This window comes from Penicilliopsis zonata (assembly GCF_001890105.1).
Source record: "Penicilliopsis zonata CBS 506.65 unplaced genomic scaffold ASPZOscaffold_3, whole genome shotgun sequence".
Lineage (NCBI taxonomy): Eukaryota > Fungi > Ascomycota > Eurotiomycetes > Eurotiales > Aspergillaceae > Penicilliopsis > Penicilliopsis zonata.
Genome location: NW_019208913.1, coordinates 152,466 through 177,241, shown reverse-complemented (window position 1 = coordinate 177,241; position 24,776 = coordinate 152,466). Strand labels below are relative to the sequence as shown.

Here is a 24,776-nt window from a genome sequence, read left to right as displayed (position 1 = left end):
TACGCAGTCCATCTCACCCTAGGTACCTTCCGTAGTACTAAGGTAGTACCTACCTAAGGTACCTTACTAGTTACCTCTTATGTAGTCCGTGCCTGGGATCTTAGATTTCTAGGACATACCCTGTCCATCGTGAGCGTGCCTCCTTACTTTAAATATTAATCTATGAAGTGTGCCTTCTGCAGTGCAACCCTATACTCTTATAAAGTATCCGAGGCACGAGTCAAGACGGTCTACTCAGGACTGTCTGCCAATGGAGAAAAGCTTTTCTTACAGAGTCAAACTGCTGCCTTGTATTAATTATGCATACATTCAGAATGGAGAACGGGGAATATACGAGAGCGAGAAAGTGGCTGTGTACCAAGGTTCTTGCAGAGACCAAGAGATGCCTATTTAGTCCTTAGTTTAGAAGCCTGGTCAGATTGATGGAGGCAACTTCTGGAGATTCATATTTGCTGTTCTCTGATTCGTCATCTCAGCACCATTCCGTCGCCACTAATGCTTGGTTTATGACTCCCGTCAGTCGCTATGATTACTCAAGGTAGTTAGCGCTCAGACATGGGGGCAGTTTGTACGGAGTATGCATACTGCTTAGTAATGATTTTATACCCGATAACTACTCCGGAGATTATAACATTACCTAGGTATACTATAGTTACTATAGTTGAACTATAACTAGTTAGTTAGTTAGTAACTATAGTATACCTGATAGTATACCTAGACGGGTCAGCAAATTCATTACTACTACATACACACTATAAATCATCGATTACAAGAGGTGTGCAGCCTATATTCATGGTAGGAACCCTAATGACTCGGAACTTATAGCTCTATTATTTACCAGGAGTCACGGTAGTTATTTCAACGTCATCTAGGGCTGTAACCTCCGTGCGGAACTTAGGTGCTCCGGACTCTGCCCCTTCTTTGGTACCAAAGGAGACGAACGGGAACATTCCAAGTTCCATCCGGTCGGGCTGTATTATTATTGCAGTTATGCTCGGCTAAGGTTTAGGACTAGCGTCGTCGGCAAGGTCGTGCTCGGACTGAGATGAACAGGAAATCAAACAGTCTAACTATTTTAGGTATTCTCTTGAGATATTGAAAGTGCTAGCTTGTTGATTGAACTATCAGCCGATGAAACACCTCCAAGTATGCAATATATCAAGTGTGATGTTGAGACGACAGTCAGTTCCATCTGTACAGCTTACGGAGTACGGAGTACGGGAACACAAGTACCTTACTATGTAAGCACACTCATGACTAGCCGTAAAAAGATTAGCGTCTTCCCACGTCGTGACTCTTCATGCCTAAGGCATAAACAATATGTGTGCCTTAGGCCAAAGAAAAAAGAGCAAGTCACATGACCATGCCGAAGCGAAGCACTAAACCCTGTCCGCACACAAACCACCGCACCCAAAGGGAAGGGTCTCTAGACGGTCGACGTTGACAACACCACCACCGCCTGTCCATACCTCAGCTCGCCGTCGCGACAAGTCATCAAGATGCCGGTTAGCAATCCTCCCTTTCAATTTCCATAAGCACTATCGTCCTCTGCAACATTTCCGCCTCCAGCGGAGATTATCTCGTGTCGCTATGCATATCTGTGTCGTCCGGGCTGGCTAACCTTTGGAATTTTTTTCTCTCTCTCTCTCTCTATAGAGCCACAAGAGTTTCCGCACCAAGCAGAAGCTTGCCAAAGCTCAGAAGCAGAACCGTCCCATCCCCCAGTGGATTCGTCTCCGCACCGGCAACACCATCAGGTAAATATTCCTCGAGAGAGAAACCCTTCAAAAGCACACAAAGCCGTCTGCACCAGAGGCAGAGAGAGAGACAAGATGAAACCTTCCCCCCGTCCTCGATTCCGGGATGCACCATGCACTATGGCAACTGCCTACGCCCTTCAGACCCAAAACTCCAAGAATAAATATCAGGCTAACTCGTGGAAATCACTACAGATACAACGCCAAGCGGAGGCACTGGCGCAAGACCCGCCTCGGCATCTAAACTCGACATTTGCTACTCCTGTTCTCCCGCCTGGATGGTCGTCTATACTTTTTCGGCGCTCTTGTTCGGTGTTGAACTCCCCGCCATGATTGTTCGTTGCTGAGAGAAGGAAAAAAGAAAAAACTCCCTCACCATATCCTCTTTTTTTTTTTTTTTTCTTCTGGCGCCGTCTACCCGGTTAGCTAGCTTATGTCCGATCGAAAAAATCCAAAAATGGAAATATGAAAAAATTCATCCTTGAGTGTCTCCGTGCCCAGTCGTCAGACAATACTAGACCTACATGTGCCGACGATGACATTTTATACACGGGAGGGGGGGGGAGGGGGGAAATTCAGCCCGGTTCTCGTCTTGTTCTCCGCCACGGGTTCCAGTTTCAGGCGTGCACTTTTTTTTTACCATGATGTGAGATGGCTTGAAAGACATTATGCGCGGGGGGGGAAGGCAGTTCAGGATTATCTATGGATACGGGTTAACTTGTACTTTCGCATAGGCGGGCATATGGGAGGGAAAAATGGAAATTATGCAAAATCCTCCGAATCGAAAAGTAGACGACCCCTTTGTATTTCTTGTTCTTGTCTGGTTCTTGCAACAGTGTCTTAGCTTGCAGTCGTAGGGCAGATGTTCATTCTATTCGAAGATCCGCAGTAGGCAGAGTATATTCCGAAGTTTGAGCTACGGGAGAAGAGAGGTGAACAAGCAAGACACACCGGGAATAGTTTTCTCAACGTCAAAGCGAGCAAGTATAGAAAATGTGCTGAAGCAAAGCCTAACGCCATGATACTGAGGGACTTGGATCCGAAGGATCTCTAGTCAAATCGTCATTAGAAAAGGAAAAGGGATCAACCCTAACCGCTGCCCATTCCAATGGCAGATAGCCGACATAATGCTGGGCAGTAGAGCGGCCGTACGGTCCGAATCAGCGACTATCACGGTGAGAGAAAAATTAGTACAATTAGGCAATAAGGGAATAGTTCATCAACACGTACTCTTCGGCCCACTCGTTCTCGCGACGAATCTGGTCCTCCTCCTCAGGGGTAAAGTCGTTCTGGATGTTGAATGTCTTCCGAATCTCCTCTGGCGACTTGCCCTTGATCATATTGGCAACGGTTTTGCAGCCGACATCGAGGAGGGCCTTGATATCGAGGTAGTTGGCTGCCTGGAAGAGCTAGTTAGCACGCGACACTTCACCTCAGAACCATGTATTCAAGCACGTACCAGGATGATCTCGAAAAGCATTTCTTGGTCTACCTGCATGAACTTCTGATCCCACTCGTCGATATCCGTGGTCTTGCGGCGCGAGTCATCGTCGTCACCAGCGCTAGGGGGGTCAAGCTTGTGGTGGGTGCACCACTCGATAACCTTCTTTAAAACAGCCTCGTTGACCTAGTAACGGTCAGTGGAAAACATTCCATCCTCCCTTGGAGTTCTAGTGACATACGTTGGGGACAGGGATAGCCTCTCCCGAGTCACCCAAATCCTCCAGCATATTCTTAATGAGAACCGAGCGTTCAGCAACCTGGCGCTCTATAATGCAAAATTTTGTCAATACAGCCACCCACTCCTCGTATTTATCGTCTGTGTCGCTTGCGGATCAGGAAGAGCAGTAAACGTACCGACTGTGACGTCGACACCGTCGGAGCTGGTGAGAGTGATCGTGGAGGAAGGCGTGCCGCTAGACATGGTGGCGGGTCTGCAGTCTCTTTCCTTTGTGCAATCTATGATCTGGATGAGTCTCTGAGCCAGTAGAGGACGAATGTCTCGGCTTCAACTCGGGGTTGGACGTACGCGCTTTGTGTAGCGAGGGGTCAAGAGGGCCGGCTTTAGACTGATCAGTCAGACGAGCTCAGATAAAAGGAATCGCCTTGAAAAAACAGGTATCCGGATTTTTGTGTACACACCTGCCTGTAGCCTTTGTGGGTTGGAAGTGGTCAGAAAGAGGTGGATGGAAGATCAAATATAACAGAGGGTTGGAGTACGTCGTGTTGGAGCCCGCAAGTGAGAGTAATTGTTGGAGCCTCTTTGGGTCGGCCCCGCAGCAGCTGCCTGTTATTATGCCCTGACAGGCATGACAATAAGATCTATTCATTAATCAAGAAGGAACATTCACTGTTATAGTAGACTTCTTTATAGGCTTATTCTAGGAGGTATTTATTATAGGAATATAATTTATTCTTATTTATCCTTATTTTCTGTCCTTTTGATAAGCTGATTCTGAGAAAATATATATTAATTACATCAGCTACATGACTTGATCCTAAACTATGGTAGTATAAATGACTATAAATGACATACTACCTCTTTATATTATGTCTACTTATCAGGCAACATCCTAGAGACCTTATAATAGCTTTACGCTGCCTAGGATTTATAAAGAGGCACTCTCTGCGTACCTACATATACTACATAGTATGACAATAGACAGTAAGAGAATAAAGGAGAAACTCAACCCAGAGCCATTTACAAACAAAGAATCCGAATATAGAGTAAAAAGGGTCTTGCAACCAAGTCCTCCCCTGATTTTTAAACCAACCAACTAATCTATTACTATATAATAAATCCTGACGCCTATCGATAACTAGGGGACCGGTCCGCTAACGGGTGGGCTGAGGTGATATCATCGCAGACGCGTCTCGCAGGTCTAAGCTGGATTACTATCGAGCCGGCCCTTCGCTTTCCCTGCAACACACTCCGCACACGAACATCCTGTCGCTCCTTTTTCTGCATCCTGACCAGCTGCAGCTGATGTTTGGATACCTCGTTCCTTTCCTTTGACGATCTTTCCAGTGCAGCATGTGCCTGTTGTGTCGTACTGTAACCTGAGAAATGTGGAGACGAACCTACCTGCTGCTATTACTGATTCGTGTTTATTTCGCTCTCTGTCCAAGCTATATTCATCCGGATGAACATTTTCAAGGACCAGAGGTCTTTGCAGGTACGTTCGTGCCCTTGGATCATGAAGATCCCGCGTCGGTTTCCATCCGCACGGCGTTCCTCGCCTATCTAGTCGAGAATGTTGGCATCTCGCATCACGCATTCAAGCTGATCAATCCGATAATAACCCGCAGGCTGGATTTACTCGTACCAGTCTAATCTGACCTGGGAATTCACCTCCGACCATCCCATCCGCAGTGTGTTTCCGCTATGGGCTCCCTACGTGGTACCGATGAGCCTGCTGAAATGGTTTTACGCCGAAGCTGGCACAGAGACCCCCCCGCCAGAACTCGTGTATTATGCCTTGCGCGGGGCCTTCTTCCTGCTGAGCTTTGTGCTAGAGGACTGGGCGATCTATGAGCTGGTTCCGACGCTGCGCCATCGTCTGGAGACCGTCGTTTTGGTCGCCTCGTCATATGTCACATGGACATACCAGACACACACCTTCTCCAACTCGCTCGAGACCCTTCTTGTGCTCTGGGGTCTGGTGCTCATCCAACGGATTGTTGAGAGCGAGGTGTGCATGACCCTCTCATAATGAGATGAACCCGTCTCGTTCGGCTAACCGTGTCTGCTCGCAGCGACACTCTTCCTTCTTCGCCTCTGGCGTACTGTCATTTGTTGCCGTCACCGGTGTCTTTAACCGCATCACATTTCCGGCCTTTCTTTTGGTCCCTGGCTTGCAGCTGCTTCCTCATTTCTGGCGCAGGTAAGTACTCGTTTGATAATTTGGTTACTCTTTATCTTTAGATAAACCCCATTGACTGACGCAACACTAGGCCAGTGTCCTTCTTTTCATTCGTTGGTTTTGGAATTGTTTTCGCTTCCATCGCTGTCCTAGTCGACACCACCTTCTACAACCCGTCGGCCTCGTTGGCGGAGGTGTTTCGTGCACCAATCATCACCCCCCTGAACAACCTTCTGTATAACTCTAATACTTCTAATCTGGCCCTTCACGGCATCCACCCTCGCTACCAGCATGTTCTTGCCAACCTCCCCCAACTCCTCGGGCCGGCATATGTCTTGATTGTTCTGGCGCTTTTCAGTCGATCGAACCTTACGTCGTGGCTGCGGAACATAGGGTTTGTTTCCGCCGTCTCCGCGACTGCCATGCTGTCTATATTCCCGCATCAAGAGCCCCGGTTCTTGATTCCCTGCGTGCCCCTTTTCCTGAGCTGCATCCGCATCCGCCGATCCCGCATCGTGCTTATTTCTTGGGTGGTGTTTAACGCCGCTTTCGGTTTCCTCATGGGCGTGTACCACCAAGGCGGCGTTGTGCCCACACAGCTCGCCATGCCTTCCGTCGTCGCCGCCAGAGCGACAAGTCTTCAAACTCAGTTACCAGCCGACACAGCGGTGACAGCGACGGTGTTTTGGTGGAAGACCTATTCCCCTCCTCTCTGGTTACTCGGAGATAACCAATACCCATTGCCTCTGGACATTCAAACCCGAGATCTCATGGGGATCTCCGGCGCGGAGATGATCCAGGAGCTGGACAAGGCCGTCCCAGCCTGTACAGCAGAGGGCTCTGTCACTCCTCCTACGCAGTTGGTGTTTCTGGTTGCTCCACACTCAAATACCTTCCTCGATCTGTATACTGCCTCCTCGCCCTCTGACTTGGATTCTGGAGGAACCCCAGCAGCGCCCTTTGAACTGGATGCTGTATGGTCATATAGGAATCACATCAATCTGGACGACCTGGACTTTGGATCTGATGGGGTCATCGCCACCATCACCAGGGTGGTCGGAAGACGCGGACTAGACGTTTGGGCTGTGCAGAGATCGGGGTGTGATTAGCACAAACATGGATATCTTCGGATGTAGATTTCAGGTTACTTGGGTATATAATGGTTACTTTTATAGTTATAGATATGTCGATTACGTATTCAAAAGCTGTAATTGAGTTGGAAGCTCTGCTAAGTGTATAGATGAGATAGAACAGTTGAACAAACCGCAATAAATCGATACACAGAAATAAGATCGTTTTGAAGAGAGAAAAAAAGCACAAGCAGGGAAAGGTTGCAACTATGAGGATATCTTCATTCATCAATTTGAAAAAAGCTGTGCCACAGCAATACATCATGAGTTTCCACCAATTGAACTACCAATCATAATCGATTGTGAACGTGGAATGACATCTCCTTTCCAATCACTGTTCGTCATTTTCATCCGGCTGTTCGAACAGAAAGTTGGCTGCAAGCTCCTCGTTCTTGTCGCACGCGAAGTAGGCCTGAATGACCGAGTCACGAGGGAAGCCAAGGCGGCAGAGCTAGGAAGGCCAGTCAGTTACGCGGAGAACATACATGACAAACAATTACGTACCCGTTCAATCGCATCCCGTTCTTCCTCCGTAACACTGATGGCCTGAGTACCAGGCGGGAGCAGGGAATCGTCATCGATGTCCTCGCTGAGCAATTGCAAAAACTGCTCCTGATTTTGGCCGATGATCTGGGCGATCTGGGGGTTACCGGCAGCAACTTGTTGCAGAATCGGCTCCAGCATCTGCGGCTGTTGTTGCACCAGCTGGCGGAGTTGCTGGAAATGAGGGTTGTTACGCAGGAAGTCCAGGTTGGAGAGTGCCTCGCCACCGGCCGCTGCGCCAGAACGAGCTCCACCTCGAGCTCCACCATCACCGGCTTGAGCAGCAGCCTCAAACATATTGAAGGGCTCATCAACACCAGCGGGGGCAGCGGGCCCTCCAGCACCGGTGGCAGCAGGCGGGGGAGTGCCGGCGGCCGGAGCACCACGTTGCTCCTGCTGAATATTCTCGGGGATTCCCTAAACAAAATAGATATTAGATACATGCGGTTCCCAGGGTAGTCCGTCTGTATCACTGGAATACATACAGTCAGAAGGTACTCGATGGCACGGTCAGGGTTGAAAAAGGCCGCTCTCATGGCACGCTCGATATCCGGCCTGGCAAATCCCATCGACTCCATCTGGGCAATCACGGGATTGTCGGTGCCCATAGCCAACGCCGAAGGATTGCTAAAGGCAGGTCCGCTCTCGGCCGCCGGGGTGGCGCCAGGGGCCGCTGGGGAAGGTGTTGCCGGTACCGCCGGGGCAGCGGCGCTTGTAGTATGAGCCGGGGCTGCAGGAGCGGCGGGAGTCGATGCAGCAGCTCTGGAGGGCGTGGATGGGGCTTGTGAAGGAGTGGCGGAGGAGGAGCCAGCCTTAGGCTAGAAGAGCCAGGCAGATTAGCATCTGGACCACAAAGAAAAACATGGCTTAGAAAAACCCAATCAACATACCTTCGAGACCATGCACACTATGAAGCCCTTCTCTTCAATGCCGTATGACTCGATAGTCTTGTCATCTTGTAATATTTTGCCTGTGTAAATAGAAAAAGGATTGTTGTCAGCGTCCGCAAAATGAGGGGCACCCGCTTGCCAAAACATCTCTGAAAACGAGGGAAGAAGAGCCAAAGACCGACCAGAATATATCAGCTTTAACTGAGCAGCATCCCATTGCTTTTCTTTCGAGATCTTCTCTTTCACCTGTCCAACCTGTAGAGGAAGATTTCATATTAGCCCCGCACCTGCCAAACAAAAGCAAGCAAGCGTCCAACGGCAGAGAGGGGGGGGGGGAAAGGCGCACAACGTACAGTCTCTGAAGGTTCGGCTTCAATTACGAACTTCTGCTGTTTCAGATCCTACAGCAGGCGATGAAAGCACGTTAGATTCGACGGACGACGAGTTGACAGGCGGCGAAAGGGCTGACGTACCTTGAAAGTGAGCTTCATCTTGCGCCACTTCTGGACGACGGAAGACTAGAGGGAGTTGGGGAATAGAAACACGATGCTCCTGATCAGACAGAACGACGGTAGAGTAGAAGTAAGCCCCGGTAGATGCTAGACGAGCTTCGTTACGACACCACACAGCAGTGCAGAATGGATCGATGATGAAAGCGAAAGAAGGTGGAGGAGCAGCTGGAGGCGGTGGCTGCCTGTCCAGCCATCAGCAGCCACACCCCTCGCTAAGTCAGCATTACACTAGCCACACCATCCTGGTCAGGTGCCAGGGTTCCTTCATCCCAGCAACAACGACGTCCATTGTTCTCCCGGAGCACAGAATGCTTTAATATCCCATACTTGAGGAGCTTTAGGGTCGACAATGGTACTTCCGTACCACGGCAGAGTCTGGTTTCCGGGCCAGCACGCATCTGACGGGATACGAACCTCGGCAAGGCGCGACCTGATACTTCGAAAGTAGCGGTGATACTCGGCACGGCTCTGGGAATTTGTCTCGATTCCACAGAGATCGCTCCGGATGGATCCATGGTCAGTGGGCCGGTGGCAGTGTAGATTCTGCGGCGACTCCGCGCGTCTGACAGGGCATACTGATCGTCTGGAGACACCGAAAGGGTCGAAGCAGACAAAGGTCATTGACAGGGGTCCCGAGCTGCCGAGCTCCCCCCCCCCGGGTGCCACACAGATATTGACCTACGTCGTACTCCTGCTTCTTTCACCATTCCGTTCATTCTGAGCGAAGGGCGGCTGAGATGTATTATTTGTCAGAGTCAATTTCTAGGAGAGATCGAATTCGACGTCGCAAGGTCTTCAGAACGGATTCAACCAGCCGTCTCTACACGTCTCATTGTTGATGTGTCACACATTGCATAGTTATCGCCATCGAGGTCCACTGATCCAAAAATGACAACCGGTTTTTGGCGCACTGACTGGACCTGATGCACGGATGGCTTGGAGAATCCCGATTTCCTGGATTGCCGTCCCTGTCCTTCCAATCACGAACAATAGAGCCCAAACAAGGGGGCGGGGAAGGAACAAGAGACGGTGAATTTTTAGAGTTTCCTCACACTTTGCCATTCGATATGTCACCTCCTAGCTCGGTACTTTCGTTCGCCGCTTGACGATCTCTCAGGGTTAGGAGGCGCCGGTGATCAGCCAGGGCCGTCCCGGACTGTTGGCGACGCGATCTCCGAGCTAACCATCAACCGCTCGAGCTTAACCCTCAGCGCTATACCGTCATGGGGATATCCATTCCTTCTTCTCGACCATAGCCATATACACAAATGGCCCTGGTGGCTTATTCTAACGAATCCCGACTGGAATTGGTTTAGAATCGGCTTGTTTCGCATCAAGGAACTATGGACCAGGCAGCCGCTATTTGGATTACCAGGAACCACAACAGGCCCAGCTGATACGGAGTACTCCATACTCCAGACGGGGTATTGATGATAGTTCTGATGCAATATCCTTGCAGTAGCTGATAATGCCCCTGAATAATGCCACAGCCCTCAATTGGATCAGTTGCTGGAGATCGAGGCCGTTCTTTGGTCGATCCGATCTAGGAAGACGGAAGGATATCCGCTGCAGGAACAGCCTCCACTCGCGCGCGCGCTCTCTCTCTCTCCCTCTCTCTCCCTCACGGTCCATGAGCCGTGGTGTACCCGAAGCTCATGCCGTAGAGCGGTCCGCGCCGCATGGATGTCAATCGGAAGGATAATCAGCGCCCCAGCGGCACAGTCGCCGTCATTTCATGCGGCACGATTGGTGTCTCGAGATCCATGGTCTATGAATACTATTGAACAATCCCAGCATTGTGTTCGCTTCCCCCGCTTGCACATTGGCCAACTGGGGGCCCAGGGTTTTTTTTGCTCATATTTATCCCGTCCGCCCTGTGGCATAGGTGACAAGATATTCTGTTCCTTCGCAAGCATCTCACGGCGGCGTTACTTGCCTCTCTCTCCTTCACTCGCCTTTCTGGCTTCATTTGAACGTCTTTCTCTCCGTCAATGATAGCCTAATATTGACTACTGGTGAGAGGGACGATCCCTCGTTCTCGTGTTTGTACATCCACACATGCATGCACCTCCCCCCTCCTGCGAACCTCATTCTATCGATCAGCCGGCTTTCCCTTCTTTTCAATATGTCATTATCCCCAAACCTGCTATATTATCTCGGAACCGCTGCTGCTGTCTTCAGCTCTGTTTCCCTTGTTCTTAGCGCCATTTGTTCCTCATCCAACCAGTGTTCGTCATCCAGTACTCGACTAATCGACTCGGCAGCCATCGCCCTCAGTGCACTCGGCTGTATCGTTCTCCTAGCACTGATTCTGATCTTCCTCGGAGACCGCTTCAAGAAGTCCGACCCCCCGCAGCGGAGAGCGTGGAAGACAAACGTTTATTACCTGGGTACCGCGTACCTGCTCTTCGTGGCCGCGTTGGCAAACGGAACCATGGCCCGGGATCTCACCACGGCGTCTGCGGCGGAGGCCTCACCGGGACCGAACCCACTCTCTATGGCTCGGAACGTTGCGTGGTCGGTCTCCGTGTTCTTCCAGGGATTGTTCTGTGGCGCTTTGGTACCGTCTTTGGAGGAACCGCGCCACTACAGTGACGACTGGCCTCGCCCCTTCTCGCCCGAGGGCGAGCTGGGGTCACACAACAGTGATCTCCGACGCAAACCTTCCTCGTCCTTACCGTCCTCCTCCACCTACGAGTCGCAACGGTACTCCATGTCGAACTCTCCGAAAGACCGGCTGACGCCCGTGGACTCGAACCTGTCCCGGTCCGGCTCGCGCTTTTCCAAACGGTACTCGGGGCTGACGCTATTTCGGCGAGACTCGAAGCGCAGTTCCATCGAGTCCCAACCGACACAGGAATCCCCCCCGTTGGAAAGTCCTCCGGTAACCCATGCTCCGGAATCCGAGTTAGCGGCCACCCCAGCAGCCACTTCAACAGAAGTCACCCCAGCATCTACAGACGGACCGGGCCCGACTCTTGTCTCCGAACCCAGCGTGGATGATCCGGCTCCCTCACTACTCGACCGACCTCGGCCCCTCGTGCTCGAGGATCGCGGGCTGGGGCGGCGACTACACCGGAGTGCATCGCAGATCAAACGGTCGCTGGACACGCTGATCTCGCCGGCACTGCCGTCTCCGACGATCACGGTGTCCAGCGAGCCCGATTCCCCCCGGACGCTGCGAGCCGTGCCAGCCTTTATACCGGACGAACGCAACATCCACCCGTTGTTCCGCAGCGGCAGCCCGACGCCGCCGACGGCCCTGCCGGGGACGGTGGTGACGGCGGCCCCGACGGCGGGCCAGACGGTGACGGTGAAAAGCGCACGCAAGATGCGGTCGAACACGTCTCTGCGGGCAAACGCGACGCGCTCGCGGACGTCGCTGCTGGAACGCAGCGAGACGGTGAGCGAGCGCGGAGAGCGGAGAAGTCGACTCAACGACACAACCAGAACTCATCATCATCATCATAATAATAATCCTAATCACGACAATAATAATGGCCTGTTTCCTGGGATTGTGCTTGCGGCGGATGTACGTCGCAGCCTGCTACGGTACGAGAAGCGGTATAATCTGGACGAATCGCCGGAGGAGAGCTAGGTACATTGAGTTGATATTCTTTCTTTCTTTCTTTCGTTTTCTCTCTTTTTTTTTTTTTTCTCTCGTTCCCTTCTTTTGTCCATTTGTTGTCGAGGATATGATGTTATGATCCGGTGTATATGTGTAAATAGAGTACATACGTCGATGCCCATTCTCGGGGGTTTCACTAAATAAATAAATAGTACGTCAGTTAGTGGCAATATCAATATCTATACGTAAGTCTTATTGAATAATAATAGTTAGTACATATTTAGGTACATACTATCTATACCGGTATCTGAGGTAAAATTTGCCTATAGTTAATCCTTCTATTATTGTCCATGGAACAGACAAATAACTCTACTACAATTAGCTTGATATACATATATAAAATAAGCACACTAAGAAATATAATAAGTAAACTGATAATATAATGATAATTTATATAAATAAATAATACTTAATAGTCATACTATAGTTACAATTTAACTATATATGAACTATACTTACTAGGACGACTAAGCACTAGCGGCCCGTGAGGCTAACAATTTTCCAGTAAATAGTTTAAGTAGGAGTACAGGACTTCAACTAACCAACGTCCGTCTACATGCCTCAGTGCTCACCCTGTCTCAGCGACCAGGTATGACTTCCTAGAGGTTCGTTGACCAGAGGAATCCTCTCCAGGAAACAGCTAGTCAATTTCTTTTTCCTTCTCGAGGCCTGCGGTCTTACCAGCGAGGTGCTTGCATGGGCTTGGGCGCAAGACGCAGCACCAGCACTGTCTGGACAGCCACGAAAGAATCAATCCATCTTCCCTCGACCATCATCTTCATTGATCTCTACTCCTTTTCCATATTCCTTCTTTTTTGTTTTCTTTTTTTATCTTCTTGTGATTTTTCTAGTCTTCACTTGTCATTTGAAGCCATCATCCTTCACTACCTCCTACCAATTAGCTACACATTCTTCTCCACTTACTGACTGCCCTCGATCGCCGCGTCTCTTCGATCAACTCTCACATCTAGGTAAGTATTCAAATGTTTTTCTTAAAGAAAAAAAAAAAAAAAAAGCATATTCACTCAAAAGCCTTCGTTTTTTTCTCTTCTTCTTTCATTTCGATTGATTTGTACGCGATTGTGGTTCTCATCTCCTCCCCCCTGGATGGACTGGCTCTCCCCATCCAACCCAACTAAGCGCTGCGCATTTTCTCTCTCACTCTGGCTCTTGATTTTTATATCCCCTCTTCTAGAGATATTTCCCTGTTTCTTTCCTCTAGTATTCCTGATTTATTGCTTTGTTTTTTCTGGATTCGTTGTCCTGTATTCGTCGTGGAGATCGTCTCTACTGGGAAAGCCGAGTGCAAAACCTCTCCATCCCAGGGACAATTGACCAGGACGCCAGACACGCCCTGCTATTGTCTTTGAAACAGTAGGATCGGGGTTCCTCGGGGCTCGATCTCTCATTCAATATCTAAACCTTTGGATTTTCCTTCCTTCCAGTCACTGTTTCTCTCACCTTGCTCTCACTGTTGCCCCACTGCAGTGTCTGCATCATCGCCATTCACTCACTTCTCTCACTTCGAATCTCCCCTCCCTGCCACCCGTCGCTTATTTCTTCTTCATATTTCTTCCCTTTCTCTTCCCACATTCTCTCTCTCCTACTCTTCTCCTTCTCTCTATCTCTACCAAGAGCTTTTCTCTATCCCATCACCGTTCCATCCCTGCTCCATCACTGTTCCATCTACTATTCCCTCTACTGTTCTATCCACTACTCTTTTACTCTTTCTTTATCATATCACGTACTCATTCGATACCTAGCCATGGCGGGTGTCAAACGCAAGTTGGCAGCTACCAGAGAGCCTGCGGCTCCCAAGACCTCAAACCCTGCGTCTGCAGAAGCTTCACAATCCACTCAGACCTCGCAGGATGCACAAGATGCTCCTGGTACGTATATCTCTCTCTCTCTCTCTCTCTTGTGTCCTTTGCTGACCCTTCACAGACGCCTCAAATGATGTTGCCAATCCCAGAGTCACGCGTCTCGGGACACGCTCCACGGTGATGCGTAATGGCCGCCGGAGCCGTATCGTCATTCTCAGAGCTGGCGGTCGTGTTCTGCTGGACATGAGTCAACAGAATCCCCAGACCTCTCAGGCTCCTCAGGCTCCTCAGATGACTCAGGCCACTCAGGCTTCCCCTCCTCTCTCTCTTGCATCACAGGCCGCCACAGAGGCACAGGCCGAAGTACAGGAAGCGGAAGCAGCCAGAGCTTCAGAACCAGCTCAAGAGCACCAGTCCCAGCCCGAGGCCGAAGCAGAGCCAGAGATCGACACTCCTCGGCCGAAGCGTGTCAGACGAACCGTTATGCCCGACGAGTCACCTCGGACTGTCAGAAAGTCCAGGAGGCTGAACGGCCAACCCCTTGGCGCTGATGCAGACGAGACTATCGACTTGAATCTCTCTCGGAGAAGTCCCCAAAAGAATCCCAGATCACGAAACAATAGACGGGCACAGCAGCCAGTCATTCAGCAGAATGACAGCGTTATCGATGAAGCCCCAGAAATCGCAGAAGAGCTACTCCAGCCTCAACAATCTCAAAGCTCTCATGCTGAACCGACCGAGGAAGCACCCGTGTCCCAAGCTGCCAACGAGAATCGCACCCAACAACACTCTACTACCCCGACCAACACCAGCGAGACTGTACCGATTGCACCTGTTGAATCCGTCGTCGAACCAGGACCTGCCAGAGGTGAAGCCTCAGTACCCAAAGGAGACGACGTTCATGCTCGAAACGCTGAACAGAGTACCACTGCGGAGAAGAACGAAGAGACGACCGACGACGACGTTAGACCGACAGATCGCGACGGCGACATCGCCATGGACGACGCAGATCCTGATTTCACCGAACCCGAACCAAAGTCTGAAGAAGAAAAAGAAGATCTCCCCGAGCCACGGTCGCACCATCTCCTCCCAAACGGCAGTGGCAGCGTTCCCTCAGAGTCTGTGGCCGAGGTGGCCGGCGAATCCACCGTTCCAAGCGAATCACGCACCGCAACGGAAGACGTCGAGATTTCCACCACCGAAGATGTCTTGGCCATCGCCGCTGCGACTGCTCGAGGCCGTGGCAGAGGCCGTGGTGGTCGCGTCACCCGAGCTCGAGGCCGAGGCGGCCGCAACCGGGGTGGTGCCCGGGGCCGGGGCCGGGGCGGTCGTGCTCGCGGGGGTGCGGCAACGCGGGAATCAAGCGAGGTGATCGAAATAGACCCTGCATTGAACCCGGCCAACACGGCTCTTGCCCAGAAGCTCCGCGAACGGCAGCGTGAACTGGACAAGACGTTCAAGAAGGTCGCCGCGGCCCAGCGGCTCGCTCTCAGCGTTCTGGCCACGCATTCGCACCGGCGCCTTGCTCGAGATAAGAACGCCCACAAGAACGTCCCGGAGTACGACGAGGTGAACCAGGCCCTCAGAGAACACCTTCGAGCCAAAGAAAACGCCCTGCGTCACGAATACGAGCTCAAGGTTGAGCAGGAGAATCGACTGTACCAAGCATATACGGCGGAGATTCAACAGCATTTCAGGGTAAGCTTTGTCCTCTCCCCCTAACATGTCCCAACTTTTGATCATCTACTAACTTTCCTTTCTTAGGATGTGGCCCAGCATATTCACCAGGAACACCTGCTCGCGGCTCAAGGAGATTACATGGCATTTGTTGGAGGCCGTCAAGCTGCAGAAGACGATGAACACACAGAGGTACCTTTCTCTCTCTCTCTCTCTCTCTCTCTCTCTCTCTCTCTCTCTCTCCCTTTTTTGATATAACCAACTCACTGACCCGTCAGACCGACGAATCCGACTCCGAAGTTGAACGCGGTATCTTCTCCCATCTGAGGAAGGAGTTTGTCCGTGGTTACAACTCTTCCTTTGTACGTGCCCTCCCTGGCGCGGCCGCCCACGAGCGTGCCAAGACCGGCTGGGAAGACTTCGTCCAACGCGCCAAGCTCGGCGGTGATCTCAACCCGCAGATGAAGGAGATGAGCCAAGAGGGGGATGCCGCCTCTGCCTCTGCCCCCGCCTCAACCTTCGCCTCCGCCTCCGCCTCCGTGGTGGCCCCCATCTCCGACCGTCCAGCCATGGCCTCGGCAGCAATCAACCTGCTGCTCGAGGCCATGAGCGCGCTGGACCAGGTGCCCGACACAGCGGCGTTAAACGTCCTGGCCGACCTGGCCATGGGGGGGGAGTCGAGCAATGCTCCTCCCCCCCCCGGCCTACCACCTGTGATGACGACACCTGCTGCTGCTGCTGGTGGTGCTACCCATCGCACCATTCTGCCCCAACCGGCACCTCAGCAACAACCGCAGCAGCAGCAGGTGTCGTCCCCGCTGATCCCCCCGGGGCCAACCGACCCTCGCTCATTTCTTCTCCCCCGCCCGGCCCCGGGGGGACCACAACAAGGGGGGCAGGGGCAACAGCAACAGCACCGGCGTCTCCTTCCAGCCGGTCAGCCCCTGCCCCCCATCACCGACAAGCCGGGGCGGCTGGATCCCTTCGGGGGGTTTAACGGCCCCCCCCAGCTGCCCCCGCCGCCGGGGTCGAACTTCCAGCGGCCGCCGATGCCGGGCTACCTGCCTGGAGGCCCGCCGCCGCCCCCGCCGCAGATGTATCATCCCTACGCGGCTCCTCCTCCTCCTCCTCCTCCTCCTCCTCCTGCTCCTCCTCGCAACCCATACCAGTGAGTTGAGCGGAGGGGAGGAGCCCGCGGATGGATGATACATCTGCGGCCATGATACGACACGGGGGGGGGGGGACGGCAGGCTGTGGCCCGGCATCTATGAATAATGAATCTTTGTTTCTTTCTTTTAGCGTTCCTTTGTTTCTTTTCTGTCTGTCTTCTTTTCCCTGTTTTATTTTTATTTTTCTAGTTGTTCTCTTTTGTCCATCTTCTTTCTCCTCTTCTGGCGCATTCTGATATCAGGCCGGCTTCAGGTGTGGCCGCGATTGTATCATAATTGTACACTAGCTATGACATGATTCCAGTCAATATGATTTACTCTAGAGTCAACGGATGTGGTACTACATAGATTCGTCATGGGTCGTATTATTGTTGTCCTTCTTATGACTCGACTCGTGATGCCCCACCATGAATCACTATGAGTCGTGATGAGTCGAGGGGTAGGAGTGTATAGTACATATATGTTTAAGAGTATTATAGAAGATTGTCTTGTAGATTATTTATTATTAGATTGTTTGATTTTGATTTTGATTTATTTTATTTAATTTTTAATTTTCGCTATTATCAAGTCCAAAAGTTTTCACCTGCAAAACTTCCCGACGTTCTCCCACTTTTTCTCCCCCACTTTGCTTTTTTCGTCCGCCGACGTCACTTCAACTCGAGAGAATTCGATATTTTTCATCGATTCCCTCTCTTTTTGGAACCCATCTGTACAGTTTGTGTACTCTGTACCTTTACTCGTTTCTGTGGACCCCGATCCTGTCAAGAGCAGAGAGACCAGAGAAAGAAAGACAGTCATGGCTGTGCGCGCGCAGTTTGAGAACTCCAACGAGTGAGACGCCGAAAAAAACAGAAAAAAAAAAAAAAAAAAACACGAAGAGCAGGGAATAATGATAACTGACTGTTCATCCTGATAGGGTCGGTGTCTTTGCGCGCCTGACGAACTCGTACGCGATTGTTGCCATCGGGGCGTCGGAGAATTTCTACAGGTGTGCTTGAAATCTCTGTTCTGATTCCGATTCCGATTTCTTTTCTTAACGTCCTTCAGTGTCTTCGAGGCGGAACTGCAGGATGTCATTCCCATTTGCCATGCGACGATTGCCGGGACTAGAATTGTGGGACGGTTAACGGCAGGGTAGCTATACATAACATGAAGAAAATTGCGATGCTCGAGGCACAGATCTGACCGAGGTAGAAACCGGAAAGGCCTTCTCGTCCCCACGACGACGACAGACCAGGAACTGCAGCATCTACGAAATACCCTTCCGGACGCGGTGAAGATCCAGCGTATCGAGGAACGGCTGTCCGCACTGGGGAATGTGATTTGCTGTAACGATCATGTTGCTCTTGTGCATCCTGATCTAGAGCGGGAAACGGAGGAAATGTATTCCCCAACCTCTCCTTCTTCTTCTTCTTCTTCTTCTTCTTCTTTTGTTTTCAGCTAATAAGGTTAGTATTGCCGATGTTCTCGGCGTGGAGGTCTTCCGACAAACCATTGCAGACAACGTCCTGACAGGCTCGTACATGGCTCTCTCGAACCAAGGCGGGATCGTGCATCCCAAGACGTCGATCCGCGACCAGGACGAGCTCTCCTCGCTGCTGCAGGTGCCTCTTGTCGCGGGGAGTGTCAATCGCGGCAGTCCCGTCGTCGGCGCGGGAATGGTCGTCAACGACTGGTTGGCTGTGACGGGGCTGGACACCACGGCCACCGAGTTGAGTGTTGTCGAGAGTGTATTCAGACTGGGTGAGATGCGGCCTAGAGGCCTCGGCGAGGGTGTTAACAAGGAGAGTATCGTCGAGAGTTTCTACTAGATAGCTTTCCATTACACTGACTACTTTCAATACTACTTCAAAATTACTACTGCTGCTTCTACTGCAGTGTTGAATTAACTTCTATTAATACAGGGTATAGACATCGTAGATGCCATCAATTTCCATGAGTCATGAAATGCAGCTTCACTCGTTCATCACACGCGGGTGCGACGGAATAGTCACCAGATCCATCCCGTCCAAATCGCTCTCGTACTCCTCGTCACTCTCCACCGGAGCAGTCGGCGGAGGGGGAGGGGGAGGAGGCGGCGGAGGAGGGGGGGTTGGGATATCGTTGGCACCGTCGATGTCGACGTTAGCCTTGACGTTGGAGTGAACACTATCCTCGACACCGTTGACCTTGATACCATTCATCTTGTCGTCGAGCCGTGGGGGAGTGAACGATTTCTGACGTTTGGCAGGCGATCCGACCTCTCGCAATTCGCGCTTGCGCTTCAGCGAGCCGTCACAGTCGCCCTCGCCCTCGCCCTCGCCGTCGCCCTCGTCGTCCGAGATCTTCAACTGAACATCCTCTTCAGGAGTCTTTGTCTCTTCTTCATCGGCATCCACCAGTTCACCACGGGCGGCCTTTTTCTTCTCATACTCGCGGTGTTTGACAACAGCTTTGTCAAAGTACTCCTTGCAGAATTGCTTGACTTTTTTCTGTTGTTTCTCGCTAATTTGATGGAGGTTTTCGATGCGATTGTTTTTGAAGTCGGAGTTGACCAGTTTTTTGGCAATCTATTGTCATCGTCAGTAGCTTCTTTTTTTTTCAGGCCGAAAGGTGAATGCATACCTCCTTTGCGTAGCGCTTCAAATCGTCCTTGGGCAGTTTATGCTTAAACTTGTCCACGACGTACTTGATATGAGGGTAGAGCTAGACAGTCAGTTAGGGGGGGGATCCATCGCGAATTTGTCAAAAAAAAAAGGAAGGAAAACATACTGTGTTCTCGTAGAGCTTTTTCTGCCTGTCCTCGGGGTAGCTCTTCCATTTCGCCTCCTTGACTTCAGTAGGGGGTTCAACCGGCTTGGCCGCCTGGGGCGTGCCCGGGGTCGGCTGTTTCTCCTTGGGCGTCTCCTCCTTGGCATTCACGATCCCGTCAATGATGTCCTGCAGCGCCTTGTTCCGGGTCTCGGCCACACTGGGCGGCTGCGGAGCGGGTTTCGTTGGCCGGCGCCAGGTTGTGTCCCCACGCGCCGAATAGTAGTATGTGCGGCCGTTGTCTTCAGCTGCAAACCATCCTGCCGGGAGAGGTCTAAACTGGCGGCGGAAAGCCCGGGGCCCATTGCGGTTGCGTTGGCTCCCACTGCCATTGGCGCCACGAGATTGAGCCGCTGGGCCACGAGGTGCATCTATCGATCTGGATCTCGACCGAGACCTGGATTTCGATTTCGACCGCGACCGAGCCCGGTCGTTGCGCGATTCGCGCCGTTCAAATTGATTGATGGTGGTTGTGGTTGGGTCGCGTTTCATGCGCGGGATACGGTACCCGACCTCGAGGGTGGCCCAGACGTCAAGTAGGGCGGAGGCCTTGGTCTGGACACGTTCATCGCCGCAGGTCTTCAAGGGTTCGATGGTGGCCTCGATTTTGGAATCGATGATCTTGTTGCGGGTGAGGCGAGGGAATTTTTCGAGGATGTCGAGGATCTGGAGCACGACGTTGAAGTCTTCCTTCCACAGGGCCAACTGGGAGTTCAGAATCTGATAGCCATGCATCTTGACAACGCGGTTGCGGACCCGCTCGTCGTCGCAGCGCTGGATACGGCCCAGCAGCTTGACAGCAATCCACTTCTCTTGGCACTGCATGAGAGCGGCCATGACCTTGGTGACACCGGTCTCGTCAAGCGAGCGGGGCTGGACGCTGTCGACATACTCCTCGTCGGCCTCGCCGGTTTTGCGCTTACGAGGAGCGCGCTGCTTGGGAGCAACGGCGGTGTCCCAAGCGTCAGCATCGTCAATACCCAAGGCCTCGATGGTGGCGTGGGATAGCTTGGTGGCGCGCTCGGTCTGAGTGCGGCCGCCAATGAATCCGGTGCAGTTGGGCTCGCCGCAGTAGCAGGGCTGGGGGTCGGCGCCGTAGCGGTCGACATTGTAGTTGAAGACAAGCTCCTCGCCGGCACGGATGGCGCGCTCAGCGAAGATGCCCATTCGCATCTTCTCGCCGACCACCCATTTGTCAACGTAGCAGTTGGGGTTACAGGAATGGTTACAGAAGCGGCCCAGGTTGCCCTTGCGAGTGGCGTCCACGAACTCGCCCTTGCTGAGCGACATGAAATAAAAGTGCTTGATGCCCTCGTCGTCATACTGCCTCATCCGCCGGCGGAACTGGGCCTCGTTAATGACTTCGCCGACGTACTCGAAGATGAACTGATGGGGGCGCAGATCCGTTTCTGCACGCAGGCCGAAGCCCTTCTTCTCCGTCTTGATGACGGCGACACTAGCATACTCGCGGCGTTGGAAGCGCTGGTTCTGACAGCCTGGGCCACAGCCGCAGTCGCCCACGCATTCAATCTTAGTTGCACGATTGATACAATCCGAATCCTCACCACACGCATGGTTTATTGAGGTAGAAGTATCTATAAAATATTAGCAAGAGAAAATGTAAATAAGAAAAAAAAAAAAAAAAAAAAAAGACATGATCGATGGTGCTAGAATAAAAGAAATTTTTTTAAACACAAAGGAAAACTCACCCCACTCCTCAGCACAGTCACATTCCATAGCATGTTCAGTGTACCCCATATACTTATTTGCATAGGCACAATCAGTCATCACATCAAAGGTTGCCTGGGCCTCCTTGGTGCTGTCTGGCAGATGGGAGAACAGGGCAGGTGGCCTGGGGATGACTTTGGTGGAAGCCGAACGCGCGAGCTTGGGAGGGAGACCAGGCTCGAGTTTGACGGAGATGTCGCCGCCGACTTTGTCTTGAAGCTCATCTTTAGCAGGCGACTCTTCTTTCTTCTCCACGCCTTGCTGATCAGAAGCTGGATGGCCGTTCATCGTGGCAGAATGCCCTTCAGAGCCCCCCGAGTCGGTGGAGGAGTCGCGCTCCAGTTTCATGGCGGTCACGGCATGGGCGACGGAGTCTGTCGGAGTCCGCGAAGTCATGGGTGACCAAGGACATGAGTAGACATCAGACTTCTTTATTTCAGGAGATGATCTTCTTCTTCTTCTTCTTTTTATTTTTTTATTTCTCCCCCCATTTCTTGTGTGTGCTCTTTTTTCTGTGGTTGTGAATCAATCTTATTCACGGCGCGACGCGGTGTGTGAATGGGAAAAAAAAAAGGGCGGGGAGAGAAAGGAACGGCAAAAATGAAGGCAGAAGCAAGTTGGGGAAGGTTTACCAGCACAGGGAGCTGGACGAGTGCCCACGACCACGTTTCGACGATGGGCGCCAAGACACGCATCAAGGGAGAAGAAGTGAGAGAGTGAGAGGATGAGGCTGATTCACAGCGTATAAGAGAAGAACAAGTGGGAGTTTGATTGAAATGGACTGCTCTACATTCCTGTCTGTCCGCGCTCACCCCCTATCTAATCACCAGCATCACCAGGTCAGAACTGACTGACTCCGACCCAGATCCTATTCCCATTAACCGTCGTCCTCTTCTGCCCTTTCTGCTCAAGGGGACGAACTGCTCGCAGCTTCACTCGGCGGTGGCCTTAAGTTGTGCGACTGATGGTCGGCCTACCGTGGGTCGGCCTCAGTCTCCAACAAGTCCATCATTGAGCCCATTCACAGCACATCTTTTTTCTTTTTCTTTTTTCTTTTTCGTTGACACACCCGCTCTCAGCGAGCTGTTTCGAAGATGAAAAATTCCGACGAACAAGTAGTAGTAGTTCACCATCGCGTCCTCTTGACAACAAACCCCAATAACGCACGGTTGTATCTTCTCGCTGTCGGACCGAAGTGTAGTCTGCTTGACAGTTAACCTGATAGATATTTTCATTTCCATTATCACAATAAAGTAACACGTCAAACGGAGGGAGAAATCATCCGACTACAAGTAGCATCATTCTGTTGCCAGACTCACTCCACACTGCGTTCCGTTCCGACCATGGACGGGAGGACATCTAACATGGAGAAACCCAGCACAAGAGGTCAGTATTTCTGAAGAAGCTCCTGAAGTATAATCCTATCCCTTGGATATGGTTTATTATTTTTATTTTTATTTTCTCTTTCGGTTGGTTTCGTCGAGGTCAATCAAGCGCCTAGCGGTTGGACGAGACGGAACGTATGCAGACAGAGTTGCTGTCACGGGAGAAAAATTAGTCGCAGATGGCCATTCGAGTCGCAGAAGACACGTAGACAGGCATGCATATCAATGCAGAAGACTGGTTTTTTTTTTCCTCTTCTCACTACCGCCATCGTCGTTAGAAATGCTTTGGGCCAGAGGACAGCTCCCTAGGCTGGGTCCAGGGTCGCGGCCATCGATCGATCGGCCACCCGCGTCGGGGGGGGGGGTCGTCTCAGACTAAACAGTTCGATTGAGAGGGTGTCAAGCGATTGAAACTGGTTGGAAGGCATTGGAAGTTCCTGACAAGCCAAAGCAGGCCAGATCAGACCACCTCTGTGGGTGCTGGAACGATGCTCGACACTGGAAAGTGAGGGCATTCGTAACAGTCACTAGTTAGTTGGCAGCTATTCCTACTTGGCGGCAGTGAACCGGAGGGGACCGGAAGGATGGGTCCGATAGTCCGACGGCTAGACTACTGCAGCGCGCAACATCCGTGCAGAGAGAGAGAGAGAGAGAGAGAGAGAGAGTGAGTGAGTACAGGGCAGATGGTACGCGTAGGGATAGCATTTAGTCCTTCCTATCTCATCTGGAGGAACTGGTTTTCCGCTAAGAGTATGGAGTACCTTGTAAGATGATACTTGTACGGAGTAGAGCGACTCAAGTTGTTGTTGTATGACTAGTGTTAGTGCAGTATTAGTTTTGATGAGTGGTCAAGTTAGACTCCGTAGTGATATATTTTGGCCTGAGGCAGAAAGCCTGGACCGACTAGAAGGTTCCTCCAGAGAGTTAGTACCTAGGTTCCTACTAAGTGAGGTATACTCTGTACACTCGTATTCCACTCGATGGCTAGTACTTCCCTAGGTCCTCCGTACTCCGTACTCTCTCCTGCAAGCCAGCATGCAAGAGACTTTGGCCGGTTGATTCAGAGCAGCGGGGCTGGTGCGTGCATGACTCTCAGCGTCGCATCGAGCAGGCAGGGGCCTCTGGGATTTTCTCCTGCTCTCCAATGGACAAAAGCCGAGTTGTTTCAAGAAATCTACAGGCTCTTTTCCCTTGTTCGGCCGTCTCTTGCCCAATTGTCTACCTGTCAGGAAGGCACGTCCACCAGTCCTTCCTTCCTTTTTTGAGAAAGCCTGGGAGATCGACGCGCTATCCGCTTTGGGACTAGCTGCGGCAGACAGTCCATCCTATTAGCGCGTTTCATCCAATCCTGTCAGTGGAAAGAATAAAAATAAATAAATACACGGGAAAATAATACCAATAAAATCATTTACTACCTACGGAGTACATACTAGATACCTAGTAACTAATAATAATAATAATAATAATCATAATAATAATAACAATGAACTTGAGAATACAACTAGTATTTCATAATATACTACATAGTAACTACCTACTATCAACCAGATTGCACTATTCACTACCAGGTACTTCGTACCTACCTAGTAGGTACCTGGTAACTACTAGTTAACTACTTAGGTACTAACACTAGTAAACTAGTATGTAGTACACCTCGGTACTTCGTAGGATTCCTCCTCCGCCTGCAGCTTCCCATCTGCAGAGCCCGTGTGGCCAGAAACTCTCCTGGAAAAGCCTCCAGGCCGATCTGCAGTTCTTCCTCTTCCACTCGATCTCTCTCTTTCTCTCTTTCTTCTCTCTCTACCTCTTTCTCTATCTCCTCGCCTGTCGCTCGCTGTCTCTGCGTCGCCTCTTACGGCCTTCTATCCTTTCCCCTTCCCC

At 51.4% G+C, this 24,776-nt stretch overlaps 9 protein-coding genes across 9 annotated transcripts; 5 read left to right on the top strand and 4 right to left on the bottom strand.

The window, feature by feature from the left end:
- Window positions 1-1,656: 1,656 nt before the first annotated feature.
- Window positions 1,657-2,001, top strand: ASPZODRAFT_60796 (hypothetical protein; the record flags this gene model as incomplete). The annotated part of the gene is made up of 2 exons (XM_022728946.1): window positions 1,657-1,757; window positions 1,953-2,001. Coding segments are annotated over 2 exons (150 nt in total), but the record flags the coding sequence as incomplete, so codon positions are not given.
- A 138-nt stretch (window positions 2,002-2,139) lies between these two features.
- On the bottom strand, window positions 2,140-3,011 carry ASPZODRAFT_1325597 (hypothetical protein). Its single transcript, XM_022723052.1, has 5 exons — window positions 2,988-3,011; window positions 2,709-2,924; window positions 2,476-2,583; window positions 2,333-2,412; window positions 2,140-2,222 (listed from the first exon to the last, which is right to left on the bottom strand). The coding sequence occupies exons 2-5, from the start codon at window positions 2,775-2,777 to the stop codon at window positions 2,189-2,191; spliced, it is 291 nt and encodes a 96-aa protein (XP_022583330.1). The 5' UTR covers window positions 2,778-2,924; window positions 2,988-3,011; the 3' UTR covers window positions 2,140-2,188.
- On the bottom strand, window positions 2,710-3,930 carry ASPZODRAFT_129137 (hypothetical protein). Its single transcript, XM_022722200.1, has 7 exons — window positions 3,900-3,930; window positions 3,787-3,826; window positions 3,615-3,716; window positions 3,440-3,525; window positions 3,217-3,384; window positions 2,988-3,157; window positions 2,710-2,924 (listed from the first exon to the last, which is right to left on the bottom strand). The coding sequence occupies exons 3-7, from the start codon at window positions 3,679-3,681 to the stop codon at window positions 2,918-2,920; spliced, it is 498 nt and encodes a 165-aa protein (XP_022583329.1). The 5' UTR covers window positions 3,682-3,716; window positions 3,787-3,826; window positions 3,900-3,930; the 3' UTR covers window positions 2,710-2,917.
- A 1,396-nt stretch (window positions 3,931-5,326) lies between these two features.
- Window positions 5,327-7,126, top strand: ASPZODRAFT_129134 (hypothetical protein; the record flags this gene model as incomplete). The annotated part of the gene is made up of 2 exons (XM_022722199.1): window positions 5,327-5,641; window positions 5,712-7,126. Coding segments are annotated over exons 1-2 (1,181 nt in total), but the record flags the coding sequence as incomplete, so codon positions are not given.
- Window positions 6,826-9,116, bottom strand: ASPZODRAFT_129131 (hypothetical protein). Its single transcript, XM_022722198.1, has 7 exons — window positions 8,657-9,116; window positions 8,537-8,584; window positions 8,366-8,438; window positions 8,184-8,263; window positions 7,779-8,111; window positions 7,255-7,710; window positions 6,826-7,201 (listed from the first exon to the last, which is right to left on the bottom strand). Exons 1-7 carry the CDS (start codon window positions 8,672-8,674, stop codon window positions 7,082-7,084), a joined length of 1,128 nt encoding a protein of 375 aa, XP_022583327.1. The 5' UTR covers window positions 8,675-9,116; the 3' UTR covers window positions 6,826-7,081.
- Window positions 9,117-10,820: 1,704 nt separating this feature from the next.
- ASPZODRAFT_13557 (hypothetical protein) lies at window positions 10,821-12,293 on the top strand (the record flags this gene model as incomplete). Its single annotated transcript, XM_022723836.1, has 1 exon — window positions 10,821-12,293. One exon carries the CDS (start codon window positions 10,821-10,823, stop codon window positions 12,291-12,293), a length of 1,473 nt encoding a protein of 490 aa, XP_022583326.1.
- A 1,795-nt stretch (window positions 12,294-14,088) lies between these two features.
- On the top strand, window positions 14,089-16,995 carry ASPZODRAFT_13556 (hypothetical protein; the record flags this gene model as incomplete). Its single annotated transcript, XM_022723834.1, has 4 exons — window positions 14,089-14,212; window positions 14,268-15,844; window positions 15,911-16,015; window positions 16,102-16,995. The coding sequence occupies 4 exons, from the start codon at window positions 14,089-14,091 to the stop codon at window positions 16,993-16,995; spliced, it is 2,700 nt and encodes an 899-aa protein (XP_022583325.1).
- A 793-nt stretch (window positions 16,996-17,788) lies between these two features.
- ASPZODRAFT_61041 (hypothetical protein) lies at window positions 17,789-18,803 on the top strand (the record flags this gene model as incomplete). The annotated part of the gene is made up of 5 exons (XM_022728958.1): window positions 17,789-17,823; window positions 17,909-17,980; window positions 18,040-18,126; window positions 18,187-18,375; window positions 18,446-18,803. 5 exons carry the CDS (start codon window positions 17,789-17,791, stop codon window positions 18,801-18,803), a joined length of 741 nt encoding a protein of 246 aa, XP_022583324.1.
- A 144-nt stretch (window positions 18,804-18,947) lies between these two features.
- ASPZODRAFT_139777 (hypothetical protein) lies at window positions 18,948-21,906 on the bottom strand (the record flags this gene model as incomplete). Its single annotated transcript, XM_022724593.1, has 4 exons — window positions 18,948-19,541; window positions 19,597-19,677; window positions 19,744-21,377; window positions 21,492-21,906. The coding sequence occupies 4 exons, from the start codon at window positions 21,904-21,906 to the stop codon at window positions 18,948-18,950; spliced, it is 2,724 nt and encodes a 907-aa protein (XP_022583323.1).
- Between the last annotated feature and the right edge of the window lie 2,870 nt (window positions 21,907-24,776).